This window comes from Propithecus coquereli, unplaced genomic scaffold, assembly GCF_000956105.1.
Source record: "Propithecus coquereli isolate 6110/MARCELLA unplaced genomic scaffold, Pcoq_1.0 Scaffold34, whole genome shotgun sequence".
NCBI lineage: Eukaryota > Metazoa > Chordata > Mammalia > Primates > Indriidae > Propithecus > Propithecus coquereli.
Window position 1 is genome coordinate 4444490 of NW_012149063.1, and position 27207 is coordinate 4471696.

General features: G+C 36.1%; 1 protein-coding gene across 1 annotated transcript in view; it reads right to left on the minus strand.

Moving 5' to 3' along the window:
• METTL8 (methyltransferase like 8) overlaps positions 1 to 27207 on the minus strand; it is a 52642-nt gene that overhangs the window by 13751 nt on the left and 11684 nt on the right. The window contains exon 3 of the mRNA XM_012650683.1: positions 11096 to 11187. Within this exon, the coding sequence (XP_012506137.1) occupies positions 11096 to 11187 (92 nt within the window). The remainder of the gene's footprint in view (positions 1 to 11095; positions 11188 to 27207) is intronic.

Sequence of the window (27207 nt, forward strand, 5' to 3'; positions counted from 1 at the left end):
ACTACAGGCACGTGCCATCATACCCAGCTAATTTTTGTTAGGAACATAAACACTGCAAAGTACTTTCCACAGTCTAATCTTGGAATCTTAACAATCACATTTTTACCAATAATCTGTGAGGCTCTTTATTATCTTAAAAAGAAGACTTTATTTTTTATGTCTCTAAAATGCAGTTTCAACATGACAAATGTGCAAATTGGTGATCAAACAGGAAATTACAAAATTATAAATGACATAATTTTAGAGCTAGAAGCATTCATTGAAATAATCTACTCCAACCCCCTTGTTTTGCATTTGAAGAAATGACCTGACCCCATTTGTTCCAGGTCCTAGAGTCCCATCACAGTGGTACCATGACCACATCTCCTGACTCCTGAAGTCTAGAGGCTATCCCATAACTCCATTCTTCTCCCACCTCCAGAGGCATCTCTTTCTACTGACATCTCCCAACATGAACCCTTAGGGAAAATTTCTGATGCCTTCTTAAAACAAATATGCATTTTGTGATGGCATCCCAGCGACCCGCTGTCAGGGACAGATCAATAGTCTCAGAGCTTTGGGCAATTCTTAGCTTTCTTCCTCTTCATATCTATACTTTAATAAAATAACTCTCTCCCTCCCTCATTCATTCAACAAACATTTCTTGAACACAATTTATGTAACAGGCCTAATCTCGAGGCCTAATCCATGGATTAGGAATTAATTTTAACCATTATAGACATATCACTTTTCAAATTTCTTTTTTATTTTTAGAGACGGGGTCTTGCTATGTTACCTAGGCTGGTCTCAAACTCCTGGGCTCAACTGATCCTCCTATCTCAGCCTCCAGAGTAGCTGGACTACAGGCATGCACCACCATACCTGGCAACACATGATATTTTTAAAGTGCTTTCAAAGAATACCAAAGCTTTCTTTCTATGGATTTAGTGTTTCTTCCAAGACTTAGTGTTGGGTGAAAACACAAAGTATATAATAGTGTGTATATTATGCAACCATTCATTAAGAAAAGAAGAAAAATACATGTATGTGCATATACAGAAACATATGTGTATATAAACACATATTTACTTGTATAGGTACAAAATACTTTTGGAAGGATAATCACATAATTAGTAATACTGGTTGCCTCTAAGGAGGGTAAAGGAATGGCTGGGGACCACAGTATGAAGGAGAATTTTCATTTAAATTTTGATCCATGTGAATTTACTCTCTATTCCAAAAATAAACTAAAAATAAAATTAAGAGACTCAATTCTTTCATAATTTTAAAGAAGCCCCTACTCTCAGACAAGCAATTGCCTGAAGTCAGGTTCATCTTTATTACAGAGCCCTGTCCTGAGGCCCTTTATAGTTTCCTTTTCTTCTTTCCAATTTTATCTTTATGGCCTCATACCATGGATCTCTACCCATCTGGCCACAGGACTTCCTTCCCATCGAGGCTGAATTGTATCTGGCAGCAGGACTGCTATAAAGACAGAAACCTCCATCTGTATTTAAGGTCTCAGAAATGAAAGTGGATCTCTGTAACAAAAGAATTATGTGATGTTAAGTCCAAAACATGCTTACTTCTGCACTAATGGAAGGAAACCTATTTATGGTTAATCTAAAAATGTGTGTTTATCTTTAAAATAGTTCTGTCTCCACTTTTAAAAATTGGAGTGTACCTGATATACTGTGTAAGGAAATAAAATGACATTCTGAGTCTGAATATCAGACTCAGAAGAAATTAGAAAACTGTGAAATTTTCCCAGGGTCTTCTTGAACTTTCTTGCTTACCTTAAAAACTCTCTTTATAACTCACTCCATGCAGGTAAAAGATTTTCTGTCTAACAAAAAGCAGCCACCTAAGAAGATCTACATTTAGTTAAATCTCTAGTATTTGAATTTCCAATATCAAGCTACTTGTGAAGAGAGTTTGAGCCTAATGACCAGTAACTAGAACATACTGTAATACTACACCTTGATTAATTTGTGGGAATATTCCTCTAGGAATTAACTGGGATGGAGGGAGTGCAGGGGAGTAACCTGATAAAAAGATGTGCATAACTGTTCTACTTATATTAGGAAAAGTTGGGAAATAGATGCCCAACAACATGAGAATTAACAAGCAAACCATGTAGGTCAAAACAGGGCAACCTTTTGTAGAAATTTAAAAATAAAGGATAATAATGTTAAGAGAAAATACACAGAATAGTATATACATTGATGGTGCTCTAAAACTTATTTTATATTCATTCTCAACAGATGACAACTTGGGGCAATGGTAACAATTTAATGATTATTAGGTAACTCTTTCTTTTGCAAAGTTGTATCTATCTACACCTTACACAAAGATAAAGAATCTTAGCTGAATTCTTCATTTCAACTTGCCTACAGAGTTTCCTCATTTGATGAGGGGGCTGAATTAGAGCAGTATCTCTAAAGTCTGTTTGAGCTCTAAAAATTCTATGTACTTTCCTATTAAGCTGCATGAATTTATGGAGAACATTAAATGTTATCAGTTCTACAAACTACAAAATCTTGGATCAGATTGCTGTTTTAAACATGAGTCTGTACTACTGTTTTAATTTTTACAGTGTAAAAAAAAAATGAATCTGTAGTGATGTGACTGCAATCTGGTTCAGATACCAAACATATCAAGCATCTAAACTCAACTCTAGCCTATGCAATCTATAAAAACAATTTGATTACTATTAGAAGACAATAGTCAAGTTCCTAATATATATACTTTCAAGCCTTTTCAAGTATTTCCCACTCAGAAATTAGGAGGAAAAAAAAATCAAACAATTTACATAAATGATTATGCCCATAATGGTAGTATTAAAAATAACAACAATAATAACAACATTGGGTGTTTATTATGTGCCCTAGGCACTATATCAAATGCTTTACTTGAATTTTTTTTCCATTTAATCCTAACGATATCTCTGTAAATTCTTTCCAATTTACAGGGAAAGAAATTTAAGGTCAGAGGGGATAAAAAAATTTCCCCAGATTACCCAGCTAGAAAGAGCAGAGTCAAGACCTGGACCAAGTCTGTCCAACTCTAAAGCTCACATTCTTAACCATTATACTTCACTGCCTCCATAACACAAAGTCAATATGAACCCCCTCCAAAATATCTCTGAAAATTATCTCTGCTTTTCTGATTATTACTCTCAATTATGAAGCATCAAGTTGAAATTAAAAATCTCAGTATGGCTTACAATCAGTCTAAGTAAGTTGTAAAAATAATGCTGTTTGGAGTTAACCTTTATTAAAACAGGTCAGAAATACAGAAGTAATTAAATTGCATTCTTTGAATCATATGAAATATAAACCATGCAAGGTTCTGTGATGAAGAGCAATAGAACATAAAATGCTCTATGAGAATAGATAGGTTTGTGGACCAGAAACAAGACAGAGAAGCAGGTCCAGAGGGCTGGAATTTGTTTGGCTTTTTCAAGTTGTGCTTTCATCAGTGTCTCCAATCACCGCTGGTAACTCCATTGTTCCCAGTAACGTGTGATGCCTCTGAGACCCCACAGGAGCTCAAACTCATCATAATTATGATTATGAGACAACAAACACCTTCAGTGTATGATTTAATTTCCTGAATTCCAAGAGTTATCTGTGATAACAGGGGAATTGAAGGAGTCACTACTCTCACCATGAGTGAAAAATTTAGTCTCAAGCTATTGTTAACTCACCACATGTTCAAGTCAGTAATCATGAAAGAATATAGTGTAGAGAAACCTGCCCGTTTTCATCTTGTCTAACCGACCTTCTAAACAGGTGTATTAATGATAAATTTTTCTTGGAGGAATACTTTTTCTTTTTTCTTTCCTAGGTTGGCGATTCAGAGTTAATTGCTCTATGCCAGTGGCAGTAAAAGGGATGTAGTGATCTGTTTAACCACATCCAGATGAAGGAACTTCTCAATTATTCACTTATTAAATTCAATACTGCTGAGAGGAAGAAGGAATATGGCACACCAACCACCCCTAAATATTCAGAATTCATTTTAATCATATTGAACATCACAACTAAGAAACTGAAGTAAACCATTTATGTATCTGACATATATGATATGATTAATATGAATTATGAAAATTTATTCTAAGTTGCCATGTAACAAAAAGCAACTTAAAGTTATTTTTGCACATCAATTACGCAAATACCTGAGCTCTTAAAGTTGGAAATTTCCACATGTCACTGATAGTTCATTGTCTAATAAAAGAAAATTCTTAAAGTTATGAAATTAAAAGCGTATTTCTGAGAGCACTGCATAAAATTTTAAACTACCAAAGTCAACTTATAAACAAATACCCTAGATTTATCAGCACAAAACTTTCAGCTACTCTATTTTTTTTCACATAGAACATTCTCTCAATGGTAAGGTATTCACAGGGTAAGGTATAGTAAGACTCTTATAATTTTGTTTGACATAAATAACTTACCCTAGGTAGTTATTTACCCTAGGTAGGTAGTTATTTACAAGGATATTTTAAAGTAAAAATAGCAGCTGCTTTTGTTATTAAGTTTTAAAAACCGATTACATTTGCTAAATAACCAGATGAGCTATAACACACTGGAGATGTTTTTAGGAAATCATAAAATATAATCACATTAACTCAAAAATTGCCAAATGTATCTTTCTTATTTCTCTGAATTAACTTGCTTTTAAAAGAAATATGAGCTATAATAAAATTGAAAAGAAATTACAAAAAGGAGATGTGGAATAAACATCATTAATCTGGGCAATCTAATTGAAAGAAATATTACTAATGCGAGCCTGGATGTTATACATTTTAATCACAGAAATGAAACATCAACCAGCCTGTGGCAAAAGGCTATTATTTGTGATGCGTAAGTTCTTACTTACAGATTGTGAGGGTGTTTCCTGACTTCAGTTCTCACCAAGAGCTGAGACAAGAGGTGAGAAATGGGAAATGGGAGCAAGAGGAGAGCCTGACACACACAGAGACCAGAAGAAATGTGCCAGAGAGTCGGGCAGCTCAGGAGAACCACCAACCACCAGTATTTCCTCCCAGTGACATTGAAATAAAGTGAGATACGATCAATAAACAGTGCCCCTGCTGTATGATAATCTGCATATGGAATACTTTGTGATGGGAGAAAACTGGCTGTTTCAAAGATGTAGGACTCTCTTGGATAAGAAAAAATAGTGGTTAACTGGTAGAAGAGCCAAGGTCAAGGCTTCCTTCGGGCTCTTGTAAAGTGTGTAAGTAGAACTTTTAAACAATCTATTCACCTTGACCCATATTCATAAGAGACATTAAATATGAGATCAGAAGCTTCACCCAAGGTTCTGCAGACTGGCAGAACCACAGAATATAATCCCTAGCAGAAACTGCATTGGATGGCTCTCACTGTAATGTCCTGTCACTCAACATAGTTCCTCAGAACGAAAGTTTTCTGTCTTTGCCACCCTCCAGCAGCCTCAGTTACTACTCCGTGCAGCACTGCTTAAGAGCAATAAGATAGTCACTCTCATAATGCAATCCCTTTCCTTGCTGTGGTCCCCTGACATGTATGAAGCCTATCACGCTCAGTACTGTTAGGGGGATGCAGAGGGGACCTGGCAGAAGCTTCTACTTGTTTGAGTCATTTTGAAATGGAATTTTTTGTTCTGTGTCTCCACAGCAGTCAGAAAACTTGCTCAGAAAAAGACTGGATATACTAATAAGCAAATCAAATGCTTCAAAGTGGTATCATCAGACCTCTCCTGCCTGCCTTTCCTGTTTTATAGTGAGAGGCCAGTCACCACCTTTCTATTTCAGTCACACTACGGTTCTGTGGGAACTGTCATTTTCCTTTACTGCGGTTTCCAAGGCCCTAAAATAACCTCCTCATTAGCTTCACTCAAGTTCATTGTTAACATAAATAGGACAAAATAGGCAGCCACACACAGAGCACTTTAAGGAACATTATCAGCATTGTTCATCTATTTATGTTCTAAACACAAACATTCAAAATAGGTGAAAAAAAAATCCCTAGTTTTCATATTATCAGGAAATATACTATGGATAATTTTTAACTTCCTGGAAACGAATTAAGATGACTGACGACTTTTAATTCAGTTTCGGCTTGACTCTGTCACATCCAGGTGGCCACTAGCAGAAGCTTGAGTAATGTGGAAAATATGTCTGTGCAGCTGCTGGCAAAGAAGCGAAGCTACACTTCCTCAGAAACAGTGTGACAGAGTTCCTGCAAAGGAATGCAATGTTGGCTGACTCGTAAGCAGTACTGCCACTGGTATGCATCCTCAAATCCAACCCCAACACTCCCTGGCTACATCCTACCCTGGGGCTGCATGATGGAGCTCATAAAAATAGAATGATTCCACTGTGGATCAGGTGCTCTTCTTTCCTGTCCCCCTCCCAGGACACATTAATGCTTAGGATGAGGATGGAGAACTACCTCTAAGGAAAAGCAAATGATACCAGAGGATAAAATAGGCACTGCCCCCTTCACTGGTTAGGGGCAGCTAATGAGGGCTGTCTCATTAGCTCAGTTTCCCCAGCTACCTTTGTTTCAAACTTTAGCCCTCAATTGTAGACTGAAGTCAATAGAACAATAGCTAACTACTAGTGAGATTAGTGATTTTCACTGTGCTTGGCTTACACAGAGGAATGCAAATATCTTTTCCTGGAAAGTTTTAGGACAGCTGATCAATTTAGAAACAAAATTCTATCTAGGGGACTGGAAGACTTTTTTTGTAAAGGGCCAGATAGTGTTTTAATCTTTGTGGGCCATGTATCATCTCTCTTGTAACTACTTAAGTCTGTAGTTACGGCTCAAAAGAAGCCATAGATAATATGTCAACATATGAATATGTCTGTATTCCAATAAAATTTTATTTATGAAAATAGGCAGCAGGCTGGATTGGCCCTAGGCAACAGTTTGTTGACCCTTGCTCTATCTGTTATACTGATGTTGCTATAAGAATGACCAAGAAACGATGATGAACAGAACCCAGTTGTTCTGGCAAAAGCAATCTACTATATTAGAAGCCAGAATAGTGGTTTCTCTTTGTTGAGTCTGAGGGGTTGGGAGGAGTATCGTATTTGAGAAGGAGCATGAGGAAGCTTCTGGGTTACTGGTAGTATTCTCTTTCTTGATGCGGATGATGTTTACATAGGTGTACTCAATTTGTGAAAATCCATTGAACTATGTGAGAATTCATTTCAAGTTGCATAAATTTCTGTGTCTATCTGGTACTTAAACTATTTAAAAAAACAAAGAAAAAAGAAGCAATATGTTCTAAAGGAGAAATCATTTTAAGAAAAATCAGGTGAAAATTCCTATATATAGAGTATAGGAGTTGGGCAAAATGTCTGTGGGTTCCCAGCTATGTGGTGAGAAGGACACAGGCCAATTCTTTTTTTTTTAGTGTCCTTGTTTTATTGTGATAAAAAATAATATAAAATTTAACATCTTAACCATTTTTACATGTATAGTTCAATAGTGTTAAATACATTCACATTGTATGTAACAGATCTCCAGAATGTTTTCATCTTGCCAAACTATAACTCTATACCCTTTAAACAACTCCCTTCCCTCCCCCCAGCCCTTGAAAACCACCATTTTATTTTCTGTTTCTATGAATTTGACTACTTTAGATATCTCATATAAGTGGAATCATACAGTATTTGTCTTTTTGTGGTTGGCTTATTTCACTTAGCATAATGTCCTCAAGGTTCATCCATGTTGCAGTATGTGACAGGACTTCTTTCTTTTTAAGGCTGAATAATATTGCATTTTATGTACATTTTGCTTATCTATTCAATCAATGATGAACATCTAGGTTGCTTCTACTTTTCGTCTATTGTGAATAGTGCTGCTATAAATATGGGTGTGCAAATATCTCTTTTACATCCTGCTTTCAATTCTTTTGCATATAACTCAGAAGTGGGATTGCTAGATCATATGGTAGTTCTATTTTTAATTTTTTGAGGAACCTTCATACTATTTTGCATAGTGGCCGCACCATTTTACAATCCCACCAATAGCGTACAAGGGCTCCAATTTCTCCAGATTCTCATCAACACTTGTCATTTTGGTTTTCTTCGAAAATTAATTAACAATTTATTGATCCATAATAGATGTACATATTTTCTGGATAATTTAACATAATCATATAATTTGTAAAGATCAAATCAGTATAATTGGGATATCCATCACCTTAAATATTTGTCCTTTCTTTATGCTAGAAACATTCAAATTATTTTCTTCTAGCTATTTTGAACTGTACAAAAGCTTATTGTAAACTATAGTCTCCCCTTCCCTCTACACCCCCCAGCCTCTGGTGACCACCAATCTGCCCTTTATCTTCATGAGATCCACTTTTTTAGCTCCCATATGTTAGTGAGAACATGTAATATTTGTCTTTCTGTGCCTGACTTATTTCATAATAACCTCCAGTTCCATCCATGTTGCTACAAATGACAAGAGTTTCATTTTTTTTAATGGTTGAATAATAATTCCATTGTGTATATGTACCACATTTTCTTTATCCATTCATCCATATGAAACAAGATAAGGAAGCCCACTTTTACCACTTTCATTAAACATAATACTGAAAGTCCTGGCTAGAGCAATTAGGCAAGAGGAATAAATAAAGGGCATCCAAATTAGAAAGGAAGAAGTCAAATTATTAGCTTTGTTCACAGGTGGCATGATCTTATACTTAGAAAAACCTAAAGACCCCACCAAAAAAACTGTTAGAACTGATAAATAAATTCAGTAAAGTTGCAGGACACAAAATCAACATACAAAAGTCAGTAGCATTTATATATGCCAATAGCAAACAATCTGAAAAAGAAATCAAGAAAGTAATCCCATTTACAATAGCTACAAAGAATATAAAATACCTAGGAATCAATTTAATCAAAGGAGTGAAAAATCTATACAAGGAAAACGATAAAACACTGATGAAAGAAATTGAAGAGGACAAAAAAATGGAAAGATATTCCATGCTCATGGATCAGAAGAATTAATACTGTTAAAACGGTAAAACTACCCAAAGCAATTTACAGACCCAATGTAATCCCTATCAAAATACTAATGACATTCTTCACAGAAACAGAAAAAACAATCCTAAAATTTATATGGAACCACAAAAGACCCTGAATAGCCAAAGTTACGGAGCAAAAAAAACAAAGCTGGAGGTATCACACTACTTGACTTCAAAATATACTATTAATACAAAGCTCTAGTAACCAAATAAGCATGGCACTGGCATAAAAACAGACACATCTACCAATGGAACAGAGCAGAGAACCCAGCTATAACTCTATGCATTTATGGCCAACTTATTTTCAATTAAGGTGCCAGGAACATACAATGGGGAAAAGACAGTCTCTTCAATAAATGGTGCAACCATATGCAAAAAAATGAAACTAGATTCCTATCTCTCACTGTATACAAAAGTCAAATAAAAATGAAGAGTTAAATCTAAGACCTGTAACTGCAAAAATACTAGAAGAAAACATCGGAGAAATGCTCCAGGATACTGGTCTGGGCAGATTTTTTGTGTAAGACCTCAAAAGCACAGGCCACAAAAGCAAAAATAGACAAATGGAATTACATCAAGCAAAAAAGCTTCTGCACAGCAAAGGAAACAATCAACAAAGTGAAGAGACAACCCACAGACTGGGAGAAAATATTTGCAAACTATCCATCTGACAAGGGATTAATAACCAGAATATATAAGGAGGTCAAACAACTCAATTGCAAAAAAAACCCAATCAATCATAGAAATGGGCAAAAGATCTGAATAGACATTTCTCAAAAGAGGGCATACAAATGGCCAAGAAGTATATGAAAAAATGCTCAATGCCACCCATCATCAGAGAAATGCAATTAAAACCACAATGAGATATCATCTCACCTCAGTTAAAATGACTTTTATGAAAAAGACAGGGAATAACAGGTGCTGATGAGGATGTGGAGAAAGGGAAACCCTTGTACACTGTTGGTGGGAATGTAAATTTGTACAGTCACTCTGGAAACCAGTACGGTGGTCCCTCAAAAAACTGAAAATAGAACTACCAGATAATCCAGTTATCCCACTACTGGGTGCATATCCAAAAGAAAAGCAATCAACGTACCGAAGAGATATTTGAACTCCCTGGTTATTGTAGCACTATTCACAATAGTCAAAATATGGCATCAATAATTTCTGTTATTTTGTAGTAGCAAAGGCCAATTTTTTTTTTTTTTTGAGACAGAGTCTCACTCTGTTGCCCAGGCTAGAGTGCCGTGGCGTCAGCCTAGCTCACAGCAACCTCAAACTCCTGGGCTCGAGGGATCCTCCTGCCTCAGCCTCCCGGGTAGCTGGGACTACAGGCACGTGCCACCATGCCCGGCTAATTTTTTCTATATATTTTTAGCTGTCCAATTAATTTCTTTCTATTTTTAGTAGAGACGGGGTCTCGCTCTTGCTCAGGCTGGTCTCGAACTCCTGACCTTGAGCGATCCACCCGCCTCGGCCTCCCAGAGTGCTAGGATTACAGGCGTGAGCCACTGTGCCCGGCCCCAAAGGCCAATTTTTTAATAGCCATTTATGGAAGTTGGTAAGGCTTTACCTAAATTATACTTTAAATATAAAGGCCTCCAAGAAAAGTACCTTCAATTCTTATTGAAACCTTATGTTTATCTTAAAAGACCAGCAACATTTTGATATGACTTTACCTTCTTCAAAGTTCATGCATTTGTTCAAAATTCCTAGCAAGTGAAATGCACAATAGCATACTAAAAGCAGCATAGCAAGAGGAAAAGTTTAAAGTTATGTTCTCATATCTTGTTTGAAATGCCACCCATGTGTGGATCTCCCAGAAAAAGCAATAATATGACTACTGAAAGACCAATTATAGGGTGAATACATATTTCATTAACTTTGTTTGGTCCCACTACACTGGGAGAACTGGGAATTGTACCAAATGGAACAAGTGGATTGGCATAGGTAGAAGCTAAGAACTCCCAGAAGCAATGACACAAGGAGGAGGAAAAGTGACGAAAGTATAAACTGAATCAGTGGAAGGCCAAACAGAGAAGCCCGGCTCCAGGAGCTACAACACACAGTTGGCTACCTTGCTCTTCCAGAAGGACTCGCACAGCTGAGTTTTCTTTTACTGTTTTTCTGGCGGCTTCTTCTTCTTCTTTAGACCACTGCATGTGATCCCTATTAAAAATTTAAAAGATGTAAAACATACTTTATCACTGAAGAAGGCAGAAAAGAGGTGACATGGGGCCACATCTTTCATTCTAGATTAGTCAAAGACAAATGATACACACTAATTCCATGTTGAATGAATACATTTTGTGACAGATGTTCCTACTGATGGTATGGGTACAATCCTGGAACTCCTACGGTTCTTCTGTTCAAATCTGGTTGTGCTGCAAGCCTCAGCCACCTTGGGAAATGGCTGCTGAAAAAGTAATGTCCTCAAAACACCCTGGTGCATGATTATTTGGGTGCTGGTACGGTTTGCTTTTTTCACTCTAAGCCCATTTTTATTTGCCTGTTGCTTAATTTATGAACAGGGCATTCTTTAATAGTTTTTTAATGCTCCTTTTACAACACTTGTATTCTAATAATCCGCTGTCAAAGAGATGCAAGTTTTACAATATTTTGTACTTATCTGGCAATTTTTACAGTAACTGTTTTTTAAAAAATTTATTACTTTTTAAAATTTTTGAATAGAGACAAGGTCTCACTCTCACTCAGTCTGGTCTCGAACTCCTGAGCTCAAGGGGTCCTCCTGCCTGGGCCTCCCAGAGTGGTAGGATTACAGGCTTGGCCACGGCACTAGGCCTAAAGTAACTATTTAGATTTGTTTTTCTTATTAGCTACCTTAATTTCTGTAAATGGATTCATTTACATTTAAATGATAGGGTACTTGATATAGCATATAAAAGGGTCACCTATCTGAGATCTGGCATTTTCTGTAAGTATTTTTAGTTTCAGAATTTATTCTCCCTATATGAGAAGATATTACTTTCTACTGCAAAAATGTCTTTCTTGGAATAGAAGCAACAACTGTATACAAAAAAGGGTGATTTTTTTTGGTTTGTTTTATTTTTACAAAGTTTGCATTTCTCTTTGCAATATGTTCGACTATAAGTAAGTGAAGCCATTTCCTGGAATAAACCATTTTTCTCTACAACAAAAAAATTATTATATATACCCTGTATTCAAGCTGCATATAGGCTACTGGTAATTATGAGAAAAGCCCCTAACACTATTATAATATATGGTATTTGTAGACACATGAGTGATAAGAAGAAGTAAATTATAAAATTCTTAGAGGTGTATCATTATGGTGACTGATAAACATTAACTGAGCAATTAGCATGATAATAATTACTACAATAGTAATTACCACCATTTATTATTACATAATTTTTTTTTTTTGGAGATGGAGTCTTGCTCTGTCACCCCGGGTAGGGTGCAGTGGCATCATCACAGCTCACTGCAACCTCAAATTCCTGGGTTCAAGCCATCCTCCAGCCTCAGCCTTCTGAGTAGCTGGGACTACAGGCGTGTATCACCACACGAGGCTAATTTTTCTATTTTTTGTAGAAATGGGGTCTTGCTCTGGTCTCGAACTCCTGACCTCAAGTGATCCTCCAGCCTCGGCCTTCCAGAATGTTAAGATTACAGGTGTGAGCCACCACGCCCAGCCTATACATATGTTTTATTCAATCCTTTCAAAAACACCGTGAGGAAGTTATAATCATGTTCACTTTGCATATTAGCTAATAGAAATTTAGTAACTTACTCAAGGTCACATGGCTAGGAAGTGGCAGAACCAGAATTCAAACCTAGGTATGTGTCACCTCAAAGTCCATCTTCTAAACCATTAGTCTATTACTGTCTACCAAGGCACTGGGGGTCACTGAGAGATTTAAAACTTAATCCTTGCCCATTATGGGTTTATAATCTCCTAATACAGGTAGATAGATGGAGAGTAAATGATAATACAATGCAGCATGCAAGGTTATCACCTGATGAATGGGAGTGTAGCCAATTAATGCTACCTGGGGCAAATAGGAAGGCTTAGAGGAAGGTGGTTTGGGCTCAGGTTAGGGGGCAAGGCAGTGGAGCAATTCCTCATGCCTCTAAGAAGCTGGCAATATGGACAGCGTGTACAGGAAACAATTTAAAAAGCCATTTTGACTAGAGCTCAACTAATGCAGATGAAGTTAGGAGCTGGGTAATGGTCACATTTCCAAGGATCTTAAATGTGGGGCTGAACAGTTAAGTAGTGGGCAAGACACAACGAGGGGCAGGACTAGAGGTAGGGAGACCGGTTAGACTGTTGCAGTGGTCTAGGAGTAATGAGTCTCGGGACTAAAGTGGTAACAGCAGAAAACAGAAACAAAGGGTGGACACTGAAAAAATTGTAGTTATGACCTAGAGATTAACTAGATATTGGAGGAGAAGAGTAAGAGTCATGAATGATTCCAGGGTCTTGCAAAATTGAGATCTAGGAAAGAGGGGATAATGACAAAATAAGGAGTTACTTTGGGTAGAATGATGATAAGCTTGGTACTATTTTACGTAATGTCTATGCAAGCAGATATGAGAGGGTATATTCCAGTGACCTGGCTATAAATACACCCTCTGAAAGGTGAGAAACTATTTTCTTTTAAAAAGGATCAAAACTGGTATAGTGGAGTCTCCAGGAAAAGAGAATGAAAATGTAAAAATCAGTCGTACAGATAAAAGTTTAACTGCCAGTTTCTAAATAAAACTCAATCATTTACAACCCAAATAATCATTAAGCAGCTCTGTCACTTGCTTTAATAAATGAGATTAGAATAGATTTTTGTTTTGGCTTATTTTAATAAGCAACTATACTTTATATTTTGTGTATATAAATATACTAATTGAATACTATTACGTGACAGTTATGACATTAAAGGCAACAAGTCATTCATTTATTGAAAAAATAGTATTACTAAGGCTAAGGATGAGTTTCTTATATACAAATTCCTACAACATATAGGAAAGAAAAGAGAACAACCTACTTTCCTGTAAAGAATCAAGCTGTGAAACGATGAGAGTATATGTGGTCTTCTGCCTTAAGCATTTGTTTTAAACTGTTAGTTTAACTTAAGTATTAATAGATTGTTATTTCTTACATTGTTCTACCTCCCTTACATTGTTCTTTACGTTGCTTCATTTTCTTCACTGTTAAGTGAGAGGAATATTATGCCCTAAGCTCCTGCAGAACAGATTTTTTCACTGTACTGTTACAGAATTCCTACAGAAGCCTATAAAATGTCCCTCCTGCGTTTATGGGGACTTCCTCCTGCCCTGGTGCTTTATGGCAGTTCTTATTTCAGAGGAGTCTGATTCATGGATACCAAAATCCAACAGCCAGCAATAAGAATCATTCAACTTTTCATAAGTAATACATACAACTACGACAGAATTTAAACATAGAGACAAATAACTAATAAACTAACTGAAAATAATCAGGTATTTAACAACACAAAAACCCAAGGAAAATAATTGTTTATAGGTTTGGCCTATAAATTGTACTTCTTGGACTTACTGCAATGAAGAAGAACAAAGAAGTTTTGTACAGAGAAATATTAATATCTGTGCAAAGATATCACTGGAACACTAAATATAAGAGCAAAAAATTGGAAACAACTTCAGTGATAGGGCAAATGAAAAAATTATGGTAATTCAAAGGAATATCATGTGGACATTTAAGATAATAAATATGACTATTATGTAACAATATGGAAAAGTATTTATAAAATAGCATAAGGTTAAAAAAGCAGATCCCAAAATTGTATATGTATTATATTACAACTGTTTAAAATTATATATACCTTGAGTGAAGATTCTAAATGGTGAAATGAAAACAAGTATGTTACAATACTAGGATTAACAAAACTGTATTAAAATTTCCTTAATATTATAAAGCTGCTTTAACTAAAGATAATTTTTTATCTAGTTTTATTTATTTATTTTTTTTGAGACAGAGTCTGGCTCTGTTGCCCGGGCTAGAGTGCTGTGGCGTCAGCCCTAGCTCACAGCAACCTCAAACTCCTGGGCTCAAGTAATCCTTCTGCCTCAGCCTCTCGAGTAGCTGGGACTATAGGCATGCGCCACCATGCCCGGCTAATTTTTTCTATATAGTTTTAGTTGTCCGATTAATTTCTTTCTATTTTTAGTAGAGACGGGGTCTCGCTCTTGCTCAGGCTGGTCTTGAACTCCTGACCTCAAACAATCCACCCGCCTCGGCCTCCCAGAGTGCTAGGATTACAGGTGTGAGCCACCGCGCCCGACCTTATCTAGTTTTTTAAACTATATTTACATAATATCCATACTGTATGTTTAAGACATATAACAATGATCATTAAAACCTTACATCACTCTTGGGGGAAAAAAATTAGCAATCCTTATAATAAAAAGTTATATTTTCTTAAAAAAGAAAAAACTAAAAAAGAAAATGAGCAGAAAATATAAAATATGCTGAATACTTTTCATAAAAATTTGAATTTGAGAAAAAGAAAACTGAAAAATAAAAATGAAATTTCTGAGTAAGACAATTTTTCACAGTATGACTAGTAAAATTAGTCTTATAATTTTATAGTAGTCATCAGTCCTATAATTTGTTGGGATACATATTTTACATGTATATTTCCTATTCCTTCTATATCTATAGTACAATTGAATGATGAGTTCTTGCTTTAGCTTTAGTTGATGGTAATAACAATCTAAATAAGTGTGCATTTGGTTTGGAAAAGTTAAAACACAAACATACACATCCCAATTTATTAGCGTGGGTACTACACTTTTTGATAATTCTACCTATAGAAAATTCTGCTGAATGTGGTGCTGCTTTCTATTGTAATTTTTAAATAATCAGATATAAGCCAAAGCAGCCAGTATAAACTATGTGTACAGACTGTTTTCCTGTCTTTGTTATTTACCATGTATGTAAAGGTCTCAGTTTATTAGTAGAACACAATTTAAAGACAAATTTGATAAATGTATTAGATGACTGAGGAATTAAAAATAAAATATTCTTAGGTTAAAGGAATAAAGAGTTCATTAGTTTCACCCTAAAACTACTTCAATAATTCTTAATTCTATAGCAAAATCATATTTATTACATAGTTATACAAACACACACAAACATTTTTCTACATAGCTACAAAATCTTTCTCATAATTATGACTTAAAACTACTGCATAGGACTTGGGATTTAGGCCATGACAGAATATCTGGTAATATATTTACCCTTCTACCATACACATTTATGAAACTGGGTAAAATATTTGAAACAACTATTTTCAGATACTGGACTACACTTCAGATAGTGTAGAACTACAATCCTTAAGAGAAACACAAAAGGTGAGTCCCCATATCCACCTGGTCATTCTGTCTAGGGACACATTTTAGACTGTGATACAGAGAGGTGGAACCCAAGCAGAGAGTGGTTGTCTCACTGAAGTGCAGTTCTGTGAGTTGAGAAGATAGAGATCAGAGTTCAGAGTTGCTGAGGTGGTGAGGGTTTGTGCAGCAGGATACAGAAAATGACGGAGCTGGACGGAGGGGAGGGCCCCTGAAGTCTACAAGAGTTGTCCCAGGGTTTTCAGCTAGTGCTGGCTGCTCATCCACAGGGAAAGACTCCACAGGGCCTAGTAGAGAGAAAAGATTCTGGGGATGATGGTGGAGGGAAGAGAACTGCCTGAAGATAGGTAATGCAACGCTTGGAGATATTGGAGTTCTGGCTAAGCCAGAATAGAGAGATCTCTCTGAACACCTCGGGCATTCAGTTAAGACTGTAGAAATGCCATGTCATAGGAATAAAAACCACGATAGACTCAGAATGGTATTAAAATAGTCCCATCAAGGCTGGGCGTGGTGGCTTACGCCGGTAATCCCAGCACTCTGGGAGGCTGAGGCGGGAGGATTGCTCAAGGTCAGGAGTTCAAGACCAGCCTGAGCAAGAGCGAGACACCGTCTCTACTAAAAATAGAAAGAAATTAGCTGGACACCTAAAAATATACAGAAAAAATTAGCCGGGCATGGTGGCGCATGCCTGTAGTCCCAGCTACTCGGGAGGCTGAGACAGGAGGATCGCTTGAGCCCAGGAGTTGGAGGCTGCTGTGAGATAGGCTGATGCCACGGCACTCTAGCCAGGGCAACAGAGTGAGATTCTGTCTCAAAAAAATAAAAAATAAAATAGTCCCATCCTAACAACACCTAAAATCAAACCTGACACAAGCAAGATCTGGCAGTAATTAAACCCCTTGCCAGAAAAAAACTCACCATCTTTAAAGGAAGACACTATAATCTGGACTCCATATAAGATATCATCCATAATGTCTACCATACAAACAAAAACTATTAGATATGTGAATCAAGAGAAAAGGCAGTCAGTATCAACAAACTTTGAGAAAATCAAATATTGAAATAAGTACACAAGGACTTTAAAACTGCTTTTAAAAATATGCTTAAAGATTTATAGGAAAAGATGAACTGAATGAATAAATGAGAGAAATTTCAGCAAAAGAATGGAAACTATTTCTTAGAAAAGGAAATTCTAGAACAAACCCATTTACAATATCTGAAATAAAGAATTCATTAAGTAGGCTTAACAGCTGATGGACACTGTAGAGAAAAGGTCAGTAAACTTAAAGAGAGGTGTAGAAATCATCTAAATTGAAGAACAGAGAGAAAAAAAGATCGAAAAAAATATATGAGTCTCAGTAACCTATGGGATAATACCAGTTGGTCTAACAAATACGTAAATTGAAGTCCTAGAAATAGAGAAAAGCGAGAAATGGATAAGAAAAGAAAAAAAAAAACACTAAAGAAATACTGGCTAAAATTTTCCCCCCAATTTTTTTTCTTTTAAGAGATAGGGTTTTGCTCCATTGCCCAGGCTGGAGTGCAGTGGCCAATCATAGCTCACTGTCACTTTGAACTCCTAGGCTCAAACAATCCAGCCTCAGCCTCCCAAGTAGTTAGGACTACAGGCATGTGCCACCGCACCCAGTTAATTTAAAAAAAATCTTTTTTTGTAGAGACAGGGTCTTGCTATTTTGCCCAGGCCAGTCTTGAACTCCTGGGCTCAAGCGATCCTCCTCCCTTGGCCTTTCTAAGGGCTGGGCCACTATGCCCAGCCCCCAAATTTGATTTTTTAAAAAGAAGAAGAAACACCCAACAGATCCAGGAAGCACAGTAAACCCGAGGCAATATAAATACATAGAAAACTGCTAAAAACCAAAGATAAAGAGAAAATTTTAAAGTATCTATTATATATAGTGGAAAAGAAATGCATACTACAGCTGATTTTTCATCAGAAACTATGATAATGGAGGCCAAAAGAACAAAGCAATGACATCTTTAAAGTGCTGGGAAGAAAAAAATCAGTCAACCTAGAATTCTATATGCAGTGAAAAGATCTTTCAACATTTTTAAATAGAGATATTTTCAGATAAACAGAATTTAAGGAAATTTGTTACTGGCAGAACTCGCACTACAAGAAATGTTAAAGATCTTAAGATTAAAGGAAAATGGTACCAGATACAGTTTACATCTACAGGTTGGAATAAAGAGACCAGAAGTGACAAATATATGGATAAGTATGAAAGGCAATTACTCTCTTTTTCTAAATTTATTTTAAAAACCCAGCTATATAGCAAAAATAGTGTGTATATATATATATATACACACTATATATATATATAGCAAAAATATATAGCAAAAATAGTAACTATTTTATATATATAGCAAAAATATATATATAGCAAAAATAGTATATATATAGCAAAAATAGTAACAATATATATATTGTTACTATATATAGCAAAAATAGTAACAATGATTATATATAGCAAAAATATATAGCAAAAATAGTATATAGCAAAATATATAGCAAAAATAGTAACAATGATTATACCACTTATAACATATATAGAGGTGAACTATAAGACAACAATAGCAAAAACATTAGAGGGATGATAAGTGGAATCATGTTGTTTTAAGGGTTCTTACGTTTTACGTTAGCTGGTACAATATTAATTCTAACTAGACTGTATTAAGTTGAGGAAGCATATTATAATCTCTAGAACTATAGTTCTCAAACTATGGTCCACCCTTTTAGGTGGTCCACTAAGTGAAAAATATAATATTGTATTTTGCTCTTTCACTATGTTGACATTTGCACTATCGGTATAAAAACAATTATGGGTAAAATTACAACTGCCTTAGTATAAAACCAGGCAATGGCACCAAAATGTATTAGTAGTCATTGTATTCTCTAACACCATCCATGAGTGGTAAATAATATACCAATTTTTGCAAAAAATAAAAATAAATTATAAAAAAATTTTCACTGGTTGAAGAAACAGTAAAAATTACTAATTTTATAAAATATTGACACTTAGGTACACATCTTCATAATATTCTGTGTGACAAGACGGAAAGCATGTATAAAACACTTCTGCTCCACAATCAAGTATGATGAATGACTTGAGGAAAAGCACTTGTACGATAGGAGTTGTAAACTAAACCAGCTGCTTTTTTTCATGGAATGCTACTTTAACTTGAAAGAGCAACTGTAGATAAAACTATAGTTATTCAGACTTGGGTATGTGGCATATATTTTCTCAAAAGTAAACAGAATGAGCCACTTAATTTGTTTTACTGTTGAATATTTTCTTATGTGCTTACATGTACTTCCTCGTGGATCAACTTCTATGTCCACTGCCCATTTATCCGTACAGCAAATAATGCTTTTCTAACAATATGACAAATACTCTATATGTTAACCATGATGTGTCGAAGTAGAAAGTCATTTCAATCTTCTGTCTCTTGGTTTTCGTATTAGTAAAACAAGAGGAATAGTTCTCAAAATAGTATATGAATTAAGATTAAGTACTCTGAAAATAAAATTATCTTCTTTCATCAAATCCAAGATGCCATTATTTTCTGTACCAGTAAGAAAGAAAAAATATTTCCAACTAAAATTTCAAGATGTCATCAATTGGAAGAAGTGTCATAATTCCAGAGATGTTAATTGGTGGAAAAATGTGAGTCTCAGAACAGATGAAATACAGCTGTTATAGGCATATCAGCAGATAATTGAACTAACTTCAATTAAATCATCTTTTCTACTATTGATGCTAATTTATATTTCTTATTCATAGATGCTCACTTCTCTTTTTGGCTATAATGAATATTTCAGTTGATTATTGTTATTAGTAAATTAGTTTCTTAGGAATGAGTGACTAACAGAAGACACAAGCACAGAAAGAACCAATGCCTTCCCACTTCTGCAGACAATGGAATGGAGGTCACAGCTGCTGGGAGAAACTGATACCCACCTCCCTTATTAAACATTTATTGGGAACCTCTATCTATCAGGCACTGGGCTGTGAATTGGGGACACAAGATGAGGAAGATTTGGTAGAACTCAAAATTGTAATCGATGTAAGAAATTGTAATTGGTATTAAGAAATACAGAATTTATCATCAGGTAGATAGTAAGGCGGGAATAGGTGTGTAAGGGGAGACATTCTTTTTTTATTAACTAAAATTCAAACAAAACCAATACATACAAAGTATAAAGTTTCATCTTTTCATCTCTACCCTACCTCTTGTGCCCATTCCCATGACTGAGATAAACACCACTATCAGGATAATGTGGGCCTAACCAGACTTTTCTCTATGTATACAAAAATGAAGATGTGTATCTACATGTAACACAGGTATAAGAATTCCTTAATAAAAATGTCACACTGTAGATACTTTTCTGCAACTTACTCTCTTCATTTAACAATGTATCATAGCCATCTCTTAATATCAATAAACACAGATCTCTCATTTTTATTAACTGCTACATTATTTTCCAATGATTGGATATAACCATAGTTTTTCATGGTTTTATTAAAGTGCAACTGACATACAGTAAACTTCACATATTCAAAGTGTACAGTTTGGTAAGTTTTGATATATGTGGCACTATCACCACAATCAACATAATGAACATATCCATCCCCTTCAGAAGTTTCCTCTTGCCCCTTGTAATTCCTTCCTCCCACTGCTCCCCTTCTCACCTCCCTCCCCTCCGACCAGCAACCACTGATCTGCCTTCTGTGTCTATAGATTGGTTTGCATTTCCTAGCACCCTACAAGAAAGTATAGTATGTATTATTTCTAGCTTCTTTCACTCAGTGAAAGAATAATACATATTTATTATTTATTATTAATAATTTGTTACTGAAAGAATAATTCTTTCAATAATTGCATAATTATTTTGAAATGCATCCATGTTGTGTGTATCAATAGTAGGTATATGTTTAACTTTTTAAGAACCTGCCAAGTCACATTCCAAAGTGGTTATACCATTTTATATTCCCACCAGCAGTGTATGAAAGTTCCTGTTCGGCCACATCCTTGCCAACCTTTCGTATGCTCAGTATTTTGAATTTCAGCTATTCTAATAGGTACGTAGTGGTATTAATATCTCATTGTGACTTTAATTTGCCCTTTCCTTATGACTCATGATGTTGAGCATCTTTTCAAGTGCTTATTTACCATCTGTGTATCTTCTTTGGTGAAGTGTCTGCTAAAATCTTTTGTTCATTTTCACTGGGTGGCTTTCTTATTTTTGAACTTGGAGAGCTTTTTATATATTCTGATTATGAATCTTTTATCAGCAATAAAAAGGAACAAACTATTGAAACATACAACAACATGGATAAATCTCAAAATAATTATGCTGAGTAAAAGGCCAGATAAAAAGAGAATACATATTATATGATTCCCTTTATACTAAATATTGGAAAATGCAAACTAATCTGCAATGTATTCTATGTTCCTTCTCCCTCCTTCCTTCTTTCCTTTCTGTTATTTTGCAGGTAAATCCTCTGTGAAACTCCACTTTTCCCAGAGATCTGTTTACCTTTCCCTGTAAGCTCCAGTTCAAAGGCTGGGCATTTTCTCTATTTTCTGTAGCCTAAGTGGGGGTGGGGGGACAGCAAAGGCACCGATAGACTCCACTAGGTAGCAGGCAGCCTTTATGAGGGTCTGGGTCTGCTTTATTGTTTTGTCAAATGATCCTTTATTGAAATATTTTTCTTTGTAGTTCTTAACTAGCAGGACATTCCACTGCACTACTGTTGATGTCATCTATGATGTCATGAGGGTGAAGCAATTTAAATTGCAGTCCACAGACTGGGCACTCCCCAGGATTTCCTTCTAAATATTAGTGACACGTCTGTCAAGTAATGCTGACAATCTCATTAAAAGTGATATTTCCACTATGCTTCTTTTTTTTTGAGACATGATCTCACTCTGTTGCCCAGGCCGGAGTGTAGTGTAGTGTGATCACAGCTCACTTGTAACCTCAGATTCCTGGACTCAAGTGATCCTCCTGCTTCAGCCTCCCAAGTAGCTGGGACCACAGGCGTACACTACTGTGCCTGGCAAATTTTTTTTTAGTTTTTGTAGAGACAGGGTCTCACTCTGTTGCCCAGGCTGGTTTCAAACTCCTGGCCTCAAGTAGTCCTCCCACCTTGGCCTCCCAAAGTGTTGGCATTACAGGTGTGAGCCATTGTGCCCGGCTTCCACTGTGCTTAATGTTTTTCTGTTTCTTCAGTCTCTGGGTGGTTCCTTCAAGGCTTTCCTGATCAAGACAAAGGCAGAAAGTGCCAGTTGAATCTGGGCCTGCCTGTTCTGAATGGTCCTTAGACCCTTCCAGTCATCAGTTGCCTTGGTGATGTCATCATCAACTTTTCTTAGAGATAGTCCCAGGAGGATGATCCGGGGAATCAGGGGGACGTGGAATGACTTCCCCACTGGTGCACCCTAGGCATACCACTTTGATTTCCTTGGGGTTGAACTTGAGTGGCATGGCAGAAGGAGCTGGTGCCAATTGAACCTGGATATGGGACAAATGAAGAAAGCTGTACCTTGGCTTCTCCAAGCTGAAAGCCAAAAAACTGAGTCTGCCTTTTTTTTTTTTCATTGAGTCCTGTGCCAGGTCTCATTTACCTAGTTAGTGTATGCCCTACTTCTAAGAGGAATTTCTCTTGGGCTTTGGATAGGTCCCTCAATTCAGCATAGTACCCTGGAAAACGGAGCCATCTGGTTTCCCCTGCTCTGCTGAGACCTCAAATTCTATTGTGAGAGGTAAGAACATTTATTTCCAAGGGTTCATTTTCAACCTTTGCTAGGGCTGCCTAATGAATATGATTAGGAAGACTTACAATTTGCCCACTGACCTTCTTTCCCTGGCACTGCTGCTGAGGAATACAGGTGGGATTAGGAGCTACTCCAAGCCACACGAAAAATCTACAATTTCTTTTCTTGGTCACTAATTTTCCGTGTTTATGGCCTTTTTTGGGTTGCTGTTGGTATAGTTTGGCATGTTTTTACTATTCCTTATTCATTCTGTTGGAAGAGGAATACTCTGTGTTTCAGATTCACTCCATCTTTTTTTACTTGGAAGGCTTTGGCTTATTTGTGAAATAGACTAGTTCTCTCTTGGGTCCACCACAGAACCTAGCCCAGTGATGGGCACATATCAATATATAAAAAATGCTGAGATTAAGGATATTATTCCACATTCTATGACCGTTATCTCTAAGAATTCTGAGCAACAGAGCAAAATTAAATTCTCCTAAATACTTCTTTTATCACATTACTCACACTGTTTCAAAATATAAAGCCTCTGTTCCAACTAGGCTGGTTTGCTTGCTTTGGAATATACCTCATGTATTTATTCCCAAATCCATATCTTTGCTCATGCTACCACTGGTCCAAAACAAATTAGCTTCACTGTTTAAATATTCCTCATCCTTCAAAGCTCGGGTTAAATTCTACCTGCTCTTCCATCCCCACCTTGGGAATCTCTTCCTATTCTGAATTCTTATGGTCTTCACAGTCTTTATCACTTATTATGACCTCACATACTTCTTTATGTTGTTAATTTATGGATGGGTGTATATCTCAATTCCTCATCCAATAATAATAAAAATGACACCTTTTAGTGAGTACTTACTACTGAGAGCTTATATGTATTATCTACTTTAATACTCACAAGAACCCCGTGAAAGAACTGGCTCAAGTTTGCACAGATGGAAAGGGATAGATTCAGGATTTCAAGTCAGATTTTTGGGATTCTGAAGCCCATGTTTTGGCACTATATTAACTTTCAGTCTAGTTCTAAGCTTCTAGTAGATAGGAACTGAATCTTATATTTCTCTATATTGATTCAGTTACTCAAATATATTTATTGGTTGCCCATTCTAGGGAATAGAGCTATGAAAGAGATATAAGCTCTTGTCTGAAGAATCATACATTCTAATAATGAAGATAAAACAAATACATAAATAACTAAAGTACATGTTAGAAAATAGTAATAAAATAGCTCATTCTTATATGTTGTTTATTTACTATGTGTAGACACTTTATATTATGTAAACTCACTTAATCCTCATAACACCCTATGAGGTAGATATTACTATTATTATCCCATTATCCCATTTTACGGATTAGGAAACTGAACCACAGAGAGATTAAGTAACTTCCCAAGCTTAGACAACTATTAAGACTGTACTCTCAACATCTAGACTATACTGCCTCTCATGACAAATGTCATAATGGAGGTAGCCAAGGAAAATACTTACTGATTAACTGCAATAAAGAACTATGTATGAAACAGGGCAAGAGAAATAAGATGATAAATATAATGATTATATAAGGAAAATTATATAATAAGAAAGAATTCTTGGTATCTATTTGGACCCTGGAAACAGTTTATTATTTAAATGGGTTATATAACAGAAGTCATGTTGCAACACACAGGTCTTACCTTGGATCTACAGAGAATGGCTTAGCTCAGTGTTTTTTAAACTAAAGGTCATGATCCCTTTGTGAGTCATGAAGTCAATTTAGTTAGTCTAACCAACACTTAAAAAGAGAAAGAGGCCGGGCGCGGTGGCTCACGCCTGTAATCCTAGCACTCTGGGAGGCCGAGGCGGGCGGATCGTTTGAGCTCAGGAGTTCGAGACCAGCCTGAACAAGAGCGAGACCCCGTCTCTACTAAAAGAGAAAAGAAATTAATCGGACAACTAAAAATATATAGAAAAAATTAGCCGGGCATGGTGGCACATGCCTGTAGTCCCAGCTACTCGGGAGGCTGAGGCAGCAGGATCGCTTGAGCCCAGGAGTGTGAGGTTGCTGTGAGCTAGGATGACGCCATGGCACTCACTCTAGCCCGGGCAACAGAGTGAGACTCTGTCTCAAAAAAAAAAAAAAAAAAAAAAAAAAAGAGAAAAAGAAACAGAGTAGAATAAAATAAATGGAAAACGTTGGTGTACATTTCACATGGTAAATAATGTACAGGAAGCTTTTGTTCTTGTTGTATATATATGTATATGTGACATAATCATGTACTGGTCCAGGATGTAAACTGCATTTCTTACTGTGGATCATGCCACTGGCCTAGCTGATTTGGTCATATAATATAAGTGTTTACTGCTTCCTTATAAATTTCAGAGATACCTTGAAAAGTTCCTAAACATTTAAACCAAGAACAGTATAGAGCAGGGAATGAGTTTCCCAAGTATTAATATCTGTGCAAGTTACTCAATATAGATAGATTTCTGGTCCATGTTTGAGAAGCATTTTGAGTATCATTTCCTGTCAATACCCCCCAAAACTGATAAATGTACTAAGTACAATTTTAAAAGACTATAGGCAGAATGTAAAATGGTTTACCTGCTATGGAAAACAGTTTGACAGTTTATCAAAAACTTAAACATAGAATTACCATAGGACCCACAATTCTACTCCTAAGAATATACCCCAAAGAAGTGAAAACAGGGACTCCAACAAGAACATGTACACACATGTTCATACCAGCACTATTCACAAGAGCCAAAAGGTAGAAACAGTCCACATGTCCATCAGTAGATGAATGAATAAAACAACAGTAGTGTATTTAAACAATGGAGTATTATTTAGCCACAAAAAGGAATAAAGTATCGATACATGTTACAAAGTGGATGAACCTCTAAGACATTATGCCAAATAAAAGAAGCCAGACACAAAAGATCACATATGATTCCATTTCTATGAAATATCCAGAATAGGTAAATCCATAGAGATAGAACACATGTTAGTGGTTGCTAGAGGCTGGGGGAGTAGGAGTGGGGGTAAACTGCTTCATGGATAAGGGGTTTTTATTTTGGAGTGATAGAAATGTTGCAGAACTAAACAAAGTTGTTGGTTGCACAAAACTGTGAATGTTATTAATGCCACTGAATTGTTTACTTTAAAATGGTTAATATTATATCATTATGAATTTCATGTCACTAAATTATTAAAAAATATAAGGCTATAAATAAAAATAAAGTCAGATATAAGTACTAGTAATAAAAATTTCCAGAATCTGGAAGTCAAATCTTTCTCAGGATATTAGAAACTGAATAAAAGGAGGTATCTTTATCTTTTCCTAAAAAAAGGTTTTAAAAGAAGGTCACATAGAGAGTAAATCATCCTTACTAACTAGAGGCTACAGGGAAAAATGAACTGTAGACAATTCTGAGCAACATCTCTGAGAGAAAATTGACATGTACTTTTCTAGAAACATCTTTAAAGAATCAAATTCAGCAAGAGAGAAAACACTATTCTTAAATTGAAAGGAGAAAATAAGGAAGAAAATGAGAACTTTTGAACAGAACTTTGGACTTGAAGGAAGGAGAGAAAAAACCCAGTTTTAGTTTAACTTGCAAATCTTCTCTTAAAGAAGAAGAAAAATAGTTTGGGGGAAGATGATGTGAACCACCTTCCTCTTCCCTTGGAGGAAATTATTTTTATTGTTATTAGTATGTGTCCATGTTGGCAGAGCATTCACTAGAGGTTTCTTGGTGCAGGCTGGCTAATGCTGTGGAAGAAGATGGCTGTTTAGACTAGATCAAGGTTTTTCAAACTGTGCTCAGCAGAGCCCTGAAGGTCCTCTAGGCTGCTAGAAAAAGTGAGGGGTAGGAAGAAACAGAAGTGGAGCTGTTGATGACCCAGGTTCATTCTGAGCAGGTTTGCCTCATCTTTTAAATCCTAGGATTCCACGTTAAAACTTCACTTGAAAAAAGTTTTGCTGGCCGGGCGCGGTGGCTCACGCCTGTAATCCTAGCTCTCTGGGGGGCCGAGGCAGGC